General features: G+C 45.6%; 1 protein-coding gene across 2 annotated transcripts in view; it reads right to left on the bottom strand.

The window, feature by feature from the left end:
* Positions 1 to 1,016: 1,016 nt before the first annotated feature.
* Positions 1,017 to 13,482, bottom strand: part of SLC66A2 (solute carrier family 66 member 2) — a 58,564-nt gene continuing 46,098 nt past the window's right edge. For both annotated transcript variants that reach the window (XM_042869522.1, XM_042869523.1), the window contains one exon: positions 1,017 to 4,039. In XM_042869522.1, the coding sequence (XP_042725456.1) occupies positions 3,832 to 4,039 (208 nt within the window). In that variant the 3' untranslated portion in view covers positions 1,017 to 3,831. The remainder of the gene's footprint in view (positions 4,040 to 13,482) is intronic.

Below are 13,482 nucleotides of genomic sequence, written 5' to 3'. Positions count from 1 at the left end.
AATGGCCTGGGTTGCAAAGGAGCACAATGCTCACCCAGTTCCAACCCCTGCTGTGTGCAGGTCACCAACCAGCAGCCCAGGCTGCCCAGAGCCACATCCAGCCTGGCCTTGAATGCCTGCAGGGATGGGGCATCCACAGCCTCCTTGGGCAACCTGTGCCAGTGCCTCACCACCTCTGGGGGGGAAAACTTCCTCGTCATATCCAACCCAAACCTCCCCTGTCTCAGTTTAAAACCATTCCCCTTGTCCTATCACTGTCCACCCTCACACACAGCCGTTCCCCCTCCTGTTTCTACGCTCCCTCCAAGCACTGGAAGGCCACCATGAGGTCTCCCACAGCCTTCTCTTCTCCAAGCTCAACAAGCCCAGTTCCCTCAGCCTTTCCTCACAGCAGAGCTGCTCCAGCCCTCTGCTCATCTCAGTGCCTCCTCTGGACCCGCTCCCAGAGCTCCACGTCCTTCCTGTGCTGGGGGCCTCTTTCCTTTGCACCAGCCCTCCCTCCTCACTCATTCCCATTCTCCAGCCTCATCAGCCACCATAGGTAGCAGCAGCAAACTCCTCCCCTCCTCTGGAGCAGCCAGTGGAGCCCCACAGTGCCTGGAGCCACGCACTGCCCGGCCATGAGGTTACACCCATTGTCCTCATCTCCCTTGTAGAGACTGAACAATCACGTACCTCAACTGTGTCCCACATTCCATCTCCTTGTACAGTTTGCACAGTACTTTTTGAGGCTACACAAAATATACCATCTCTTAGCAATTTGTTTTTACAGGCATAGGAGAAGGTAACTTGAAAAAAGATCATGAGGCTAAGTTCACTTCAAAATGTATGAAGAGCTTGGGGCAGAAATCCAGAATCCATGTCTTGTACCATGACCTAGGACAAACTACGCCTTGTGCTTACCCACCAGGGGGAACAGGGCATGCCAATTAATTCCTATGGATGCTTTATGCAAGATAAATTACAGTAACAGTTAAGAAGCACGCATTTTATATCTAAACAAAACAACACTGCAATTTATGTGTAATAGATAACTTTTATTTTAAAAAAACATTGTAACTGACAGAGCAAACAAACTCTGTGAAAATCAAAGAGATGTATTTAAAGTAATTCATTTCTTAATCTCTGAGGTGATCACTGATACAGATACTTCCCAGCCAACAAAGAACAAAGTTCTGTAACATTCTGCCTGTAATGTATCTTGCAAAGTGATACTCAGGAGTTCCTGGCCAAAAGTCCTACCTTATTCAATGCCATACACAGAAGATAGATGTGTTTTCACTGGCTTCTCTTCCAGTATTTGCAGCTCTGCTGTGAATGAGACCGGTCTGGGTACTGACGACAGACTCAGGACTCTGCCCAGGGAGGAGTCCCATAAGAAAAGAACAAGTTCTTTTATCAGTAATACCTACAGTTCAAATTCAAAGAGGTGGCCAAAAGTATGCACTCCCAAGTGAAGCTATCACATACAGAACCATTTTTCTTAATACCAACGTATTTCTGATATCCCCATTTCATAGATTAGAAAAAGACTAGGATATATAAAAATTTTAATCATTTAATAAAAAAAAAAAAAAAAAACCAACAACCAAAACCCAGACCATTAAAACACACAGGAAAGTGTTCGTTTGCATACAGTAGAAATACAATCGTCATTAAAGCAGCATATCGGAGACGCCAGTTGTTAATTATGTTTTTGATTAAAAAAGACAAAAGCCAAGCTGTTCTTTAAATGCAATCAGAACATTGGAGGGCAAGGGGAAACAAAACATTCATAGTCTGCCATGCCAGGGTACATTGTCACTGTAAGGTCACTTCAGGCCTAGAAGAGTAGGGTGTCAAACAGGGAGTGCGGAGGCAGCAGCCAGGCAAAGCAGCTGGGCCAGCCCTCAGAACAGCTCTGCTCAGCCACTTCTGTTGGACAACAGGTTCCTGAGGGACCCCTTTCCTCCCCCATCCACAGCGCCCCACTGAAGGAAGGGTGGCTCAGCCTCCAAGCGCGACCTCTGCTCTCTGCCAGCAGCGCGCCCATGCCAAGATGGCACACGCATCAGGAGCCCTGACGTCAGCCTGGGCAGCTGGGAGCGACGGGCTCGGCTCTGCCAGGAGGCACTGCCTGCAGGGCTGCCTACTGCTCCCTGCCTCGCCACGGGCATTTCCAACCCAGTGTCAAACTGCTGCCCCAGAGGATGGCTTGCCACCCCTGAAGACAGTCCAGACTCAGGTCATGAGTCCCAAATAAAATAGTGTAGGGAAAGTACCTAATTTATACACTGAAGGTATTAAATCTCAGACTTGGTGCCATCGATAAAAAAAACATAAGCTCTTACACTAATCTTGGAGAGAAAAAAACAAACCTATTGTCAAGAACCTGCCCCATCCCTCTTGCCGTGCCTGCACTCACCCGGGGCTTGCCAGCAGCAGGGAGGGGGTCTCGCTGGGAGGAAGGCAAACCTCAGCTGGGCTGGGGTCTCACTGCAGCTGCCTCACACCAATGACCGCAGTTTCCTTACAGCAATAGGCAGAAGCACAGGGGCTTGGCCACAGTTCCCTGCAGGTCACACACCACCCACAGCTTCCAGACGCATGCAGTGCTCAGAAAGGGCATGGTGACCTACGCTGGCAAACAGCCAGCATAGACAAGAACTATAAATGAACTCTCTGCCCCGGTCCCTCTTTCTAACTGTGGGTTTTCCAAGCTAAGAGATTGGAAGATCTTAAGAACAGAAAAATGAAAATGCGGACCCCTTCCATGGGTCAATGCCAGGAACACCGAACGTACAAACTGGTGCTAAGCAGCACAAATGTGAATTCCAGCCTCCACAAATCAAGTGGTCAGATACTAGTCCTGTTCCACTAGAGACCGTAGGAATAGGACTCTTTCAGACTTTGTCACGGCCTGCCCTGAGGCAATGAAAGCGGAGAGACTCGGTGGCTCCCATTTGCCAACTAGAGCTATCTCCTAGCAATACTGGCAATGCACGGCTACTGGCCTCTGGGTTTGTGACAGTGCTGCACTGTGAGCACAGCATGGCCTGTCTGCAAATCTTGCTGCATCAACGCAGAACTGAGTTACAGTCCCTCCTGCAATCTCCTGTTCGCATCTCCTGATGGCTCACCACTCAACTGGCCATGCCTGCTTTACGTGTGGTGCAGCATCATCCACATGCAGACCCCATTCCTCACCCCCATGTATCTGCCACACTGAGCAGCATCAGTGTCTACCACTCACTTTAATGCATGCTGATCTCCATGCGACAGCTTTGTTCTCAGCTGCTCACCTCTCTGCAGTGCCTCTCTCCCTACCCCTCTCTGCTTACTCGACACCCTGCTTCAAGAAAAAAAAAACAGAAAGCTGCTGCATTTGCTCTTCAACACTTCTTCCTACATCGTGGAGATAATGAATGCTAATATATGCCACAACCTTCCTACCAGTATACAGACTTTATACTATATAAATAGGTGACGGATTCAGGCAAAATATCCTGTAACTTCTGTGGGGTAACATTTTTTAAATAGCATTATAAACAAAACACCTAGCCCTTGTGATTAATATACAAACATATGTGAACTGATAAGGCTCATAGGTACATATGCAAAAATAGTGCCCCCCTCCCACCAGGAAACAGTTCTGTACAGCAAAGTCTGAGAACAGAGAGAGCAAGATATTTCAAATAAAACCTCCAGAGCTGGAAGCGCAGCCAGATTTTCAATTCTCTTCTCATTTCTGCTTCAACTCAGCAATGCAGAAGTACTTAGAAGTGGAAAAGAAGGTACGTGGCTGACTCTCAAATGCCATCCATGGGCCTGCAGCCCACCCTGCTGCACGTCTCACAGAGCCTTGGTGCTGGCAGGGTGTGTGGTGTGGGATGTGGGCTTCTGAGGGTAGGAGCTGTACAGGTAAACCTGCAGCAGGATGGCCATGTCCACAAAAACCTGCAGGAGTCCACAGATGGAGAACTGTAATGGGGCCTGATTCAAGATGAAGTAAACAGTCTTGAAAGTGTCCCCACTGGTCCACATCAGCACCATCTTGACACTAAAAGACAAAACAGAAGGGGAAAAACATTTATTGAAAGGAAGCTGGTACGGCATAGTGTGTGACTAGAGCTGTTCCAGGGGGTGCTAGTATCCACCTGCACCAGCGAGGGTTGATACTCTGCAGTGGGTCAGGGCTCCTCTCCACCACGACAGAACACTTGCATAGCCACGAGGTGTGGAAACAGTGCTTGGAAGGCAGGGTCAAATTCACACCCTCAGCCTCCAGAGACCTGACCTCAGCCATTACAGCTACAAATACCCACGGCTATGTTGGCATCCAGTATTTTAAACTATCCAGCTAGGATAATTGACTCAGGGGTGCTCTGTAAACATGATTTCCACATGCTGATAGCAATGACCAGGAAAGAAGGTAATCCAGTACATGTGAAAAAAAACAAACCAATAGCTGCATCTTCATGCATGCCATTTTCTACTCACAAGATGCGAGTACACACCTCTGATAGGTACAGAAAGTATTTTCTTATTGTAGAACACACAAGACCAAGAGTCTAGAAAGTCAGGTTGTCCACTAATAAAGAAGGAAGAAAAATGACATGTCTCCATTTGTTTACCAGAAGGCTGAGTATCCCTAAGGATCTTCCTCAAGGACACAGAATGCTGCCCACCCAGACTTCCTTCTAATTTGCTGTATCACCAAGCCATCTCCTGTCCTGCAAGCCAGCTCCTGCTCTTCCACATCATGAGAAACTCTGGGGAACAGAAGCAAGTTCCTCAGACTTCACACAGACCAATTTTCAACAGGACACAAACAGCCAATTCCTGAAGGCTGTTTCTGATCTTTGTGCACTCTAACTGAAGGGATTTCTAAGCAGTCAGGTAAGCTGCAGCGGACAAAACTTTGCAGTTCACAGTATGAGCATTATGCATCATTTATCATAATTATGAATAATTACATCTTGCCAGCAATGACTTCATCAAACACAGTCATGCATATGCAGCAGGGCAGGACTTAATTTCCCAAATATTCAGGCAGGGAGCTAGCAACATTTGTATTTTAGACAAGTATACAGTGCTGCTGCAAGCCAGATGCTGCAGCCAACTCCTCCTCCATAAAAGAAAGGTGGCCAAGAGCACCAGTTTATACTGACCCAAAGCTCTATAGAAACATAAGCCTTTTTAACTCACATTATACCACTGACAACATAAAACAAGGTGTCCATGATGTTATGAGCACTCCAAAGAGAGGCTACACATGGAAGTGTAAGCAAGGGCATGGGGTTGAGTAAGCAACCATTCCCCACTCAAGGTTATTCAAAAAATGCAACTAAATAATCAGGAAAGAAGAAAAACAACTGCTGAACCCACAACAGCTGTTCTGCACAACAATCCTGTGCACCACCTGCACTGCACACATTCTGACTCTCAATGGATAACATTATGTCCCACTTACAGGAGGCTCACACATGCAGGGGGTACAAGGGATTGATTAGGATTTCAATTAGGGAGGGTGATAACTCTGAGGGTAGTAAAACTGACACTTTGTTGCAGGCAGCCAAAGTTCCTCCCCCTCTGATTTTTTGCTTATCAGTGCTTCTGGGCAACTAATCACAATTTAATTGTTAACCTGCCCCAGTGTGGTTGGGGACGGGCACTAACAGAGCAGCACATGCTAACCTTGGCAGGTCAGATAAATTAAACGCTGTCACCAAAAGGGCAATTGATGCACTCCACGAAAGACCTGAGCAAGGATTTACTACCCACAGGGTGTTCAGCACATATCCCATATATATATATATATAAAGCTAATGGGGTTTTAAAACGACCCCAGCAGGCACTGAAACTGTGGACAAAATACACACTGTGTGATGGTTTACAGTATGTAACAGTTTCAAATTCCAAATAAGGAACAACATCTAGGAGAAACCTTATGGATACCTGTAGTTCAACAGCACCTTAGGAACCAAGCCCTAGATGCAAACCTCTAGCAGTACCACATGTTGTGCTGAGTTTGATTTAGATTTATGTGGCAAGGTTTTGGTAGCCAGGGGCTGCATGGGTGGCCCCTGTGAGCAGAGCCCAGAAGCTGCCCCACATCAGATCAGAGCCAGCTCCAACCCACGGGGAGGCCACAGAGGAGCAGGCCATCCCCCTGCAGGCCTGAAGAAAGATGCAGCTCACAGAGAGCCCCTGCAGTAGTGCAGTCCAGGCCAGCACTGCAGCCCATGGCTGTGGTAGAGCAGGAAGGCTGTGGGAGCTGCCAACCGTGGGGCTCTGTGTTGGAGCAGCAGTCCTGAAAGATGGACCCAGTGGCACAGAGCCACAGCAGAGAAGTTCTTAGGAGAGCTGCTGCCTGTGGGAAGCCCATGCAGGCTCTGTTTGGGAAGAACAGCATCCTGTGAGAGGGACCCCACACGGAGCAGGGCAGAGCAGTGGCAGAGACAAGTGCTATGGCCTGACAGCTGCCCCCATTGCCCTGTGCTGCATGGGGGGAGGTAGGACGGTGTGGATGGCAGGATGCATTTGTAGTTTCTCACTACTGTAGATACGTTAACAGGCAATAAATTGCATTAATCTGCTTCAACCCGAGTCTGTTTTGCCTGTGATGGTGCCTGTAGGTCAATGATCTCCCTGCCCTTATCTCCAGCTTTTTTTTTTTGTTGTGCTTTCTCCCCCTCCCTTTGAGGAGGGTAAGTGAGAGATGGTGCTGCTGTGTCACCCCTTGCTGTTAAACCACCACAGCTTACTAAAGCAAACTCAGGGTTTTGCTAGGAAGCCACCCTGGATCTCTACAGCTTGCAATCCCATCTGGGTAACATGGTGTATGCCTCTGCATGTTCCAGCACCCCCCTCTTCAGTAGGTCCATCAGACACTCGTGGAAAGCAGCAACATGCCTGGGGTGCTTACTAGGACATGGCCCAGTGTTCTGTATGCAGGAAAACATCAACTTGTCCTCGGCAAAAATGAATTTAAAAACGTAACTCAGTTTAAAAATCTAACATTGCCATCAAAACATACATGTATTGTTCCTGTGTTATCAGTTTGGAGGAAACAGGCAAATCATTGAAGTACCATAACAATGAAAACGTGAAACACCAGGTACTCCACAAGAGCTTAAGCTTAGTATTGGAGCTACCAGAACCCAAGATGAAGGCAAAACAGTGACTGGGAATGCTGGCTGCTTACTCCCTTCTACACCTCTCTAAAGATAGAGCAGGGCTGGACAAAAGGAGCAAAAACCTGAAAGTATGTGGAGTAACCAAAAATGGCTTTGCAAGGAAACAAGGACTGCACTAGACAAGAAGGGAAAAGAGATGATGAAGAACCTTGGAGGAAAGTCAAGAAACACCACAATTTGGTTGGATGAAAAGAGAATGTGAAATAGAGGCTGGAACTGGGCAGGGAATGACAGGAAATAGAAGAGAAATGCAAACTTGGAATAAGGATCCTTAGGAACAGTGCAGTAGTAACATTCCTCCCGCCCTATCTGGGCTGTGCACAGCTATTCTTGCTGCATATGCAGATACAACTCACAGTAATGCAGTGGTGCGTGCCTGATTACACATGCCTGATCAAATAGATACACTGCTCACATATTTCTAGCTACCCTGTCACTTCAGGATGCCACACAGCTATTTTTTATCTGCAGCTTCTCAACACTGCCCAATTGCTTAGGAAATGGAGGCAATTCTTGCATTTATTCTTACTTTTCTGATGGAAAACAAAGAAAGCAACCAACCCTAGGCAGAGCAACTGTCATCCTACCTGCACTGGAGAAGGAAAGGAGAGTGTGCCTATGCATAAACAGAGGGTTTTACTGCCCAAGGAAGTAGTTTGTTTGTTTTTTTTTGTTTTTTTTTTTCCCTCCCCCAGTTGGTTGCATGGAAGAAAGAGTAAACAGAGGAGAGCACAACTCAGCCCTTCTTCCACTGCTCTGTTATAACCTCCATTTGCTGAACGGAGCTCCAATCCCTTTCTGTAAGATGTGTGGGACTCGTTTTTAACAAGCTATTGATATGCCATTTGAGGCAGCTGATGAGTCTCTTAAATTCCTTTCCCTGCAGAACTCTGTAGGCAATATGACAGAAGATATGCAGGATCACAGCAACAGCGAGAGCCTCTCCCAGGGAGGCACTATGCAGCAGTGGCCCTACTGCAGGCTGCCAACAATGGTGAGCAATGGCTTGACTCTGCTTCTCTGCAGCAGCCCATGCTGGGTGCCACCAGCTGCCAGACAACAGCTCATCTGCATTCATCTGACCCTCAGCACCATGGTGCAAGGAGCTGTTGTGCTGCTAACACAGATGAGCATTGCTTCAAGGGGCAGGCAGGCCCCACCATCACCGCTGCCTGGCTGTGCACAGAAGAGGCTGCACATAGCAAAGGCTTTCCAGCCTATCTCACGGGGCCCAACTTCATTCTTGATCTTCCTGACATCTCCAAAGCTGTGCGAGTGAGCTCAGCTTCAGTGCACTGTGCAACACGGCCTACAGAGCAAAAAGCAGGAGTCAAGAGCAAATAAAATGGCACCCTTTCTGTAATATCTCAAAGCCACACTGGAGAGAGATGGCTGGCAGGAAAGATTAACCTTCTTGATATGAAGGACACAGTCATTAGGAGAGCACAGTGGCCATTCTGCTCTTAGCAGAAAGGAGTGACTGGGTGTGGGGTGAGCAGTGCCACCGAGCAAGTTGGGGAGTCAGAAAGTACACACAGCAGCGTTTGGTTCTGTGATCACAGCGATGCCAATGGGAGAGGCAAGAGTCAGGAACCGAGCAGAAATAGATGGTACTGCCAGAGGCTGAAACAGACTTGAAGGAAAAATAACACTTCCCAATAATGTAAATCAAGACTGCAGTATCCAATGACAACAAATCTCCTGAAAACAAGCACCTTCCTCACAGTTAATCTCATTACAAGGAGTTGCTAATGTGGCAACAGTCACTGTCTGTGTAAACCACAACTGACCACAAAGAGGGAAAGCTCACACTTTTTCATCTGCTTTTGAAATCTGAAAAAGGACTTATTGTTCTGCTGGTGGAATCAGACCTCAAAAATAACACCATAATTTCTGATCAGACACTGAGTAGTGGTGGGCTGCTAAATGCTGTTTTTTAGTACAGTAGTATAAAAATGTCCTACAGCACTGCTGTTCTATGCCACTGGCAGAACATTTCATAAAGACTCTGTACTAATCATCATTTACTAAATAAATTGCAAGCTGAAAAATAGCATTCATTGTTCTCAAGAAACAACTTGTCTAAATTAGGTTTTCTGTATTTTGTGCATCAATTCTGAGGAGACAGCAAAAGAGATCATCTCTATGAGCACATTGTATCTATGGTCAGACAATGAACGATGATTTTTAAAGAATGCTCATCAAATTATTCATGTGTAGAAAGAGCCAAGTACACTAACAAGAGAAAAAAGTGTTTCTCCTCTAACTGTTCTAAAGGCTGTGCAACTTACAGAACAATGAGCTTAGCAAGATTTTTAGGCTCAAATACACAATATACAAATTACAGAGGACTAATTCTGCTGGAATCAAAGCTTTTCAGCTTCTTCGTTTGTTCTGTTCAAAAGCAGAAGGTTGTCACAATCACAAATCTTTGATTTTCTGCTGGAGCATTATTGAGCACGCACTGCTCAACATTAGCCATTTCCTGATCACTACATCTTTTTTTCTGCCTTCATCTGAAAGAGCAAAACTACAAAGGAGATCTTGGAAAAAAAAAAAGACAGAAAGAATACACCTCCTCTCTTCCCCACTAAACCACTGTCTTAAGATTAGTTGCAGCCATCCATCAAAATAACAGTAGCACATAGCAGAGCTGGAGAGTAGCAGTTTGCAGACCATGGGCTGATACTTGGCACCAGCCTACACAAGAAGAGATGGCAGTACTCGCTTCCTGTTTGCTGTGTAGATTTTCTTCCATGAATGTTATGACTCTGCATGTTTGTAGCTTAATACACAAACCCAAAAATATCCTGCAAGCTGGAAGACACAAAGAGAGTCAGATGTTAGACAGTGACTTCTACAGAGAAATTCTGTAGTGGTCTGACCAGACATACTAGCAGCACAAATAGCAACAGGAGTTACGTGTTGCCCTCATGTAATTACATCCTGCTAGAGCTATAAACTTAGTACTGCTTGTGCTCAGTCAATGAACGCAGATCTGAGCAATTATCTTCAATAACAGAAAAATGAATGTGATGTATTAATCATCTACTTCAAGTGTTTCGTTTACTTTTTTCCTTCTGTCCTAGGCAAGTGGAAGAAAAAAAAATCAGCTTGGATTCCTTTTGTACAGTGAAAGGTGACCACAGCTTCCCCAAATCAGGGCCAAGACGAAGGCAAAGATGGATTCACAGTATGATTTTTAGACTGACAGTTTCAGGCATTTATTCATACACTGGCACATGTCTTCCATATACATTAAAAAAATGACAACAGGTCTTGGGATATAAAAGCAGAAAAACAATGTAAGATCTGAGAAGCTAGCATCCCCTTCTGGAATAAGGTCCACAGCAAAACAGCTTTTTAATGAATGTTCTGAAAAGTGTTTGGTTTTGGGAAAGGAGGAAGAAGGGACGGAAAGTATCCCTCTTGAAAAGCAACCTACCTCCCCCAGCATATTTCCATGTGAATGTATGGAAGAGAAAGCAAATTCAGTTAAAATATCCTGACTCTGGAGAACTTTCAGCTCCCATTTGATGCTCCAAAACAAGTTAATTCATAAGACAGCAAGTATCCCTAACACTGCACTTCAATCACAGGGTGGCATGCCTTCACCAGTGCAATGCAGTCCAGAAAACACAAAAACCCTGATGCCATTGTATTTTTAACACTGCACAAATGAACAACAAAAATACAGCATTTATTCCTAGCAAAAAGCCACAAGGCTTAACATAAAAGGAGCTCTCCTAATGTTGAACAAATTGTTAAGCATGCCAGAAGCTATTTTTAAAAGAGGGGAAGTGAGAAAAATCAGATACCCAAAGGCCAGTGTCTGAAGTTTGAAAATCTGGGAACTAAATAGGCCTACCATAAGACAGGACCTCCTGAGCAACCAAGCATAGATCTTGTTTTTAAATACCACACAGCCAGCTAGGAATTCAAGCATGAAACTATCCACCAATCCTACATGCTCTCCCTCAGAGAGAGCCCCTTACCTCACTTTCCAACAATTCCCTCAAGGCTGAAACAGCACTGACAATCTCCAGAGAGTCAGTTGTCCAGCCCCACATTGCTGGCAGGATACAGATAGATTCAGCATTTATTTTGGATTGCTGGAGCTGAGATCTAGTCACATCTGTAGGTAATGGACACCAACAGGTCTACATTAAAGAGCTATCTGAAAGTTCCTGTAATTTGCAAGTATGTATACTTCACTGAGGAAAAATAAAATGCGTGGATCTCACTCTGGAGCACAAAAAAACACACTCATAAAAACACTGTCTGATGTGACTTGGAAGTGTCTTTAATATTCGCATTTCGTGCAGAAACACAAAAAAGCGTTATGGAAAAACAAGGTAAACAGATATTTATCAATTACTTTTCCTCATGAACAACTGTTTCCAAAACTCCCAAGAGCAAGAGCATCTCAGGCATTTTGACACTGCTCAGTATCTACACACAGAAGCCAGTATTTGCTAGGATATACTTGCCAAAGGAGAGTCACAGAGAAAACTACAAGACATGGTGATGGGGCTGGTAGACTATTCATGATCACTGCTCTAGCTATTTCAAGCACTACGCCCAAAGTTTAGTCTGTAGGTGTCCACAGACTTGACATCTACAAAGTATTTCCTAGAGCTCTGCAAGTTAGACCATATGGTGCTGCATGAAGAGGGGGTGGCAGCTCTTAACAACCTTGAACACCCTAAGGCTATGCACAGCAGGTGTTAAATCTCTTCTGCAGAACAAAGGAAAGACTTGAACTGCAATTCACACAAATGTCTTTCCAGGAGATGGATAAATGGACACAGCCCAGATGCCTAAGCTTAATTCCACCCATACATCCACACAAGCACATATCAGAAGGGCTCTGGGATCTGCTACTGATGGATTTGGAAATTTCAAGAATTGTCACAAGGGGGAACTGCTTTCCTCAGGTGAAAACAGGCTTGGGAAACAAATCACACGTGTGCTGCTCATAGTACAGTCCACAGCACCATCTGCTGCCAAAACAGAATAATGCCTTCACAGTGGTGTCAGTTGGACGGAAATGGTGTAGAGCACACCTAAATCACACCATCCTTTAGGATCTCGCTCATTAATTTCTTCTTGAGCATTTTCCCCTTCAATCTCTTCTCCCTCCCCTCAAGGCACTTTAATCACCAGAGCTGCAAGTCCAGCTGCTAGCTAATGCTGCTGTAGACACTGTCCTGATGCCCACCTCCAGCAGTTGTGCACAGCTAGCTGAGCCTGCCTGTGCTCCCACACCTCCCTTCCCAGCACCTGCCTGCTGCAGCCTGCCTTGTGCCATGGGACCCTGCTGCTCAAGGGCCAGCGCTCAAAACAGGGAAATAGTGCCTGTGCCTGACACCATTCAGAGTCCTTCTTTTTGTAACTTTAAGTGGATTATGTCCCAACATACTTAAAGAGGAATAAAAAGATGGGATAAAAGAGTATTGCATCAGCACAGCAGCACACCCCAAGGCTCAAACCGTAAAGCTCTTTAATCCTCCTTTCCTCCTGCCCTAGGCAACGAAGAAATAATCAAACTCCTAGTCCCATTTACCTTAAGGCACTTTTAGCACACTTTCCCCATCTTCATAAGGATGCAGACTAAGCATACTTGTAGCATTCCAGTGATTTAAAGCTGCAGTTCCTACTTTGGTTCAACATACACAGAATATCAGGCCTAGTTCCCCTCCCTGTTCTAGATGCCTGGCATTCAGTCTCCAAAGACAGCACACCCAAAAGGACAAAGCCTAGTAACAGTCATTTTTTACGAAATAACCAAATTCTTCAGTATCTCTAATTTTAAGAAAACACTGGAGAAATAGGAATCCCAAATAAGAGTTACTACTTAGGAAAAAGGACTGTCGCTACTTTCCAGTCAGCATGATAACTGGAACTAAGATAAGCTATTCAGTATATGCTTCTCAGAAACGCTTCACTGTCACAAGAAAGTAACCCCTTGCAAAAAGTACACAAAAATACGTCAGTACCTACGTTCTCACATGAAACATTACGTTTCTTGAGTACCTTCAGGGATGGCGACTCAACCACCTCCTACAGCAGCCCATTCCAGTGCCTGACCATTCTTTGGGTGAAGTTTCTCCTAATAGCCAGCATCAACCTGCTCTGGTGCAACTGGAGGTCATTCCCTCTCATCTTAGTGATGATTACCAGGGAGAAGAGGCTGACCCCCCACCTCATTGCAACGTCCTTTCAGGTAGTTGTAGAGAGCAATAAAACCACCCTTGAGCCTCCACTTCTCCAGACCAACAAACCCAGTTCCCTCAGCCACTCC

Source organism: Lagopus leucura, unplaced genomic scaffold (genome assembly GCF_019238085.1).
Source record: "Lagopus leucura isolate 7727_CA_CO unplaced genomic scaffold, USGS_WTPT01 Super-Scaffold_100002, whole genome shotgun sequence".
NCBI lineage: Eukaryota > Metazoa > Chordata > Aves > Galliformes > Phasianidae > Lagopus > Lagopus leucura.
The sequence above is the reverse complement of the archived record's forward strand: the minus strand, read 5'-3'. Positions and strand labels throughout refer to the sequence as shown.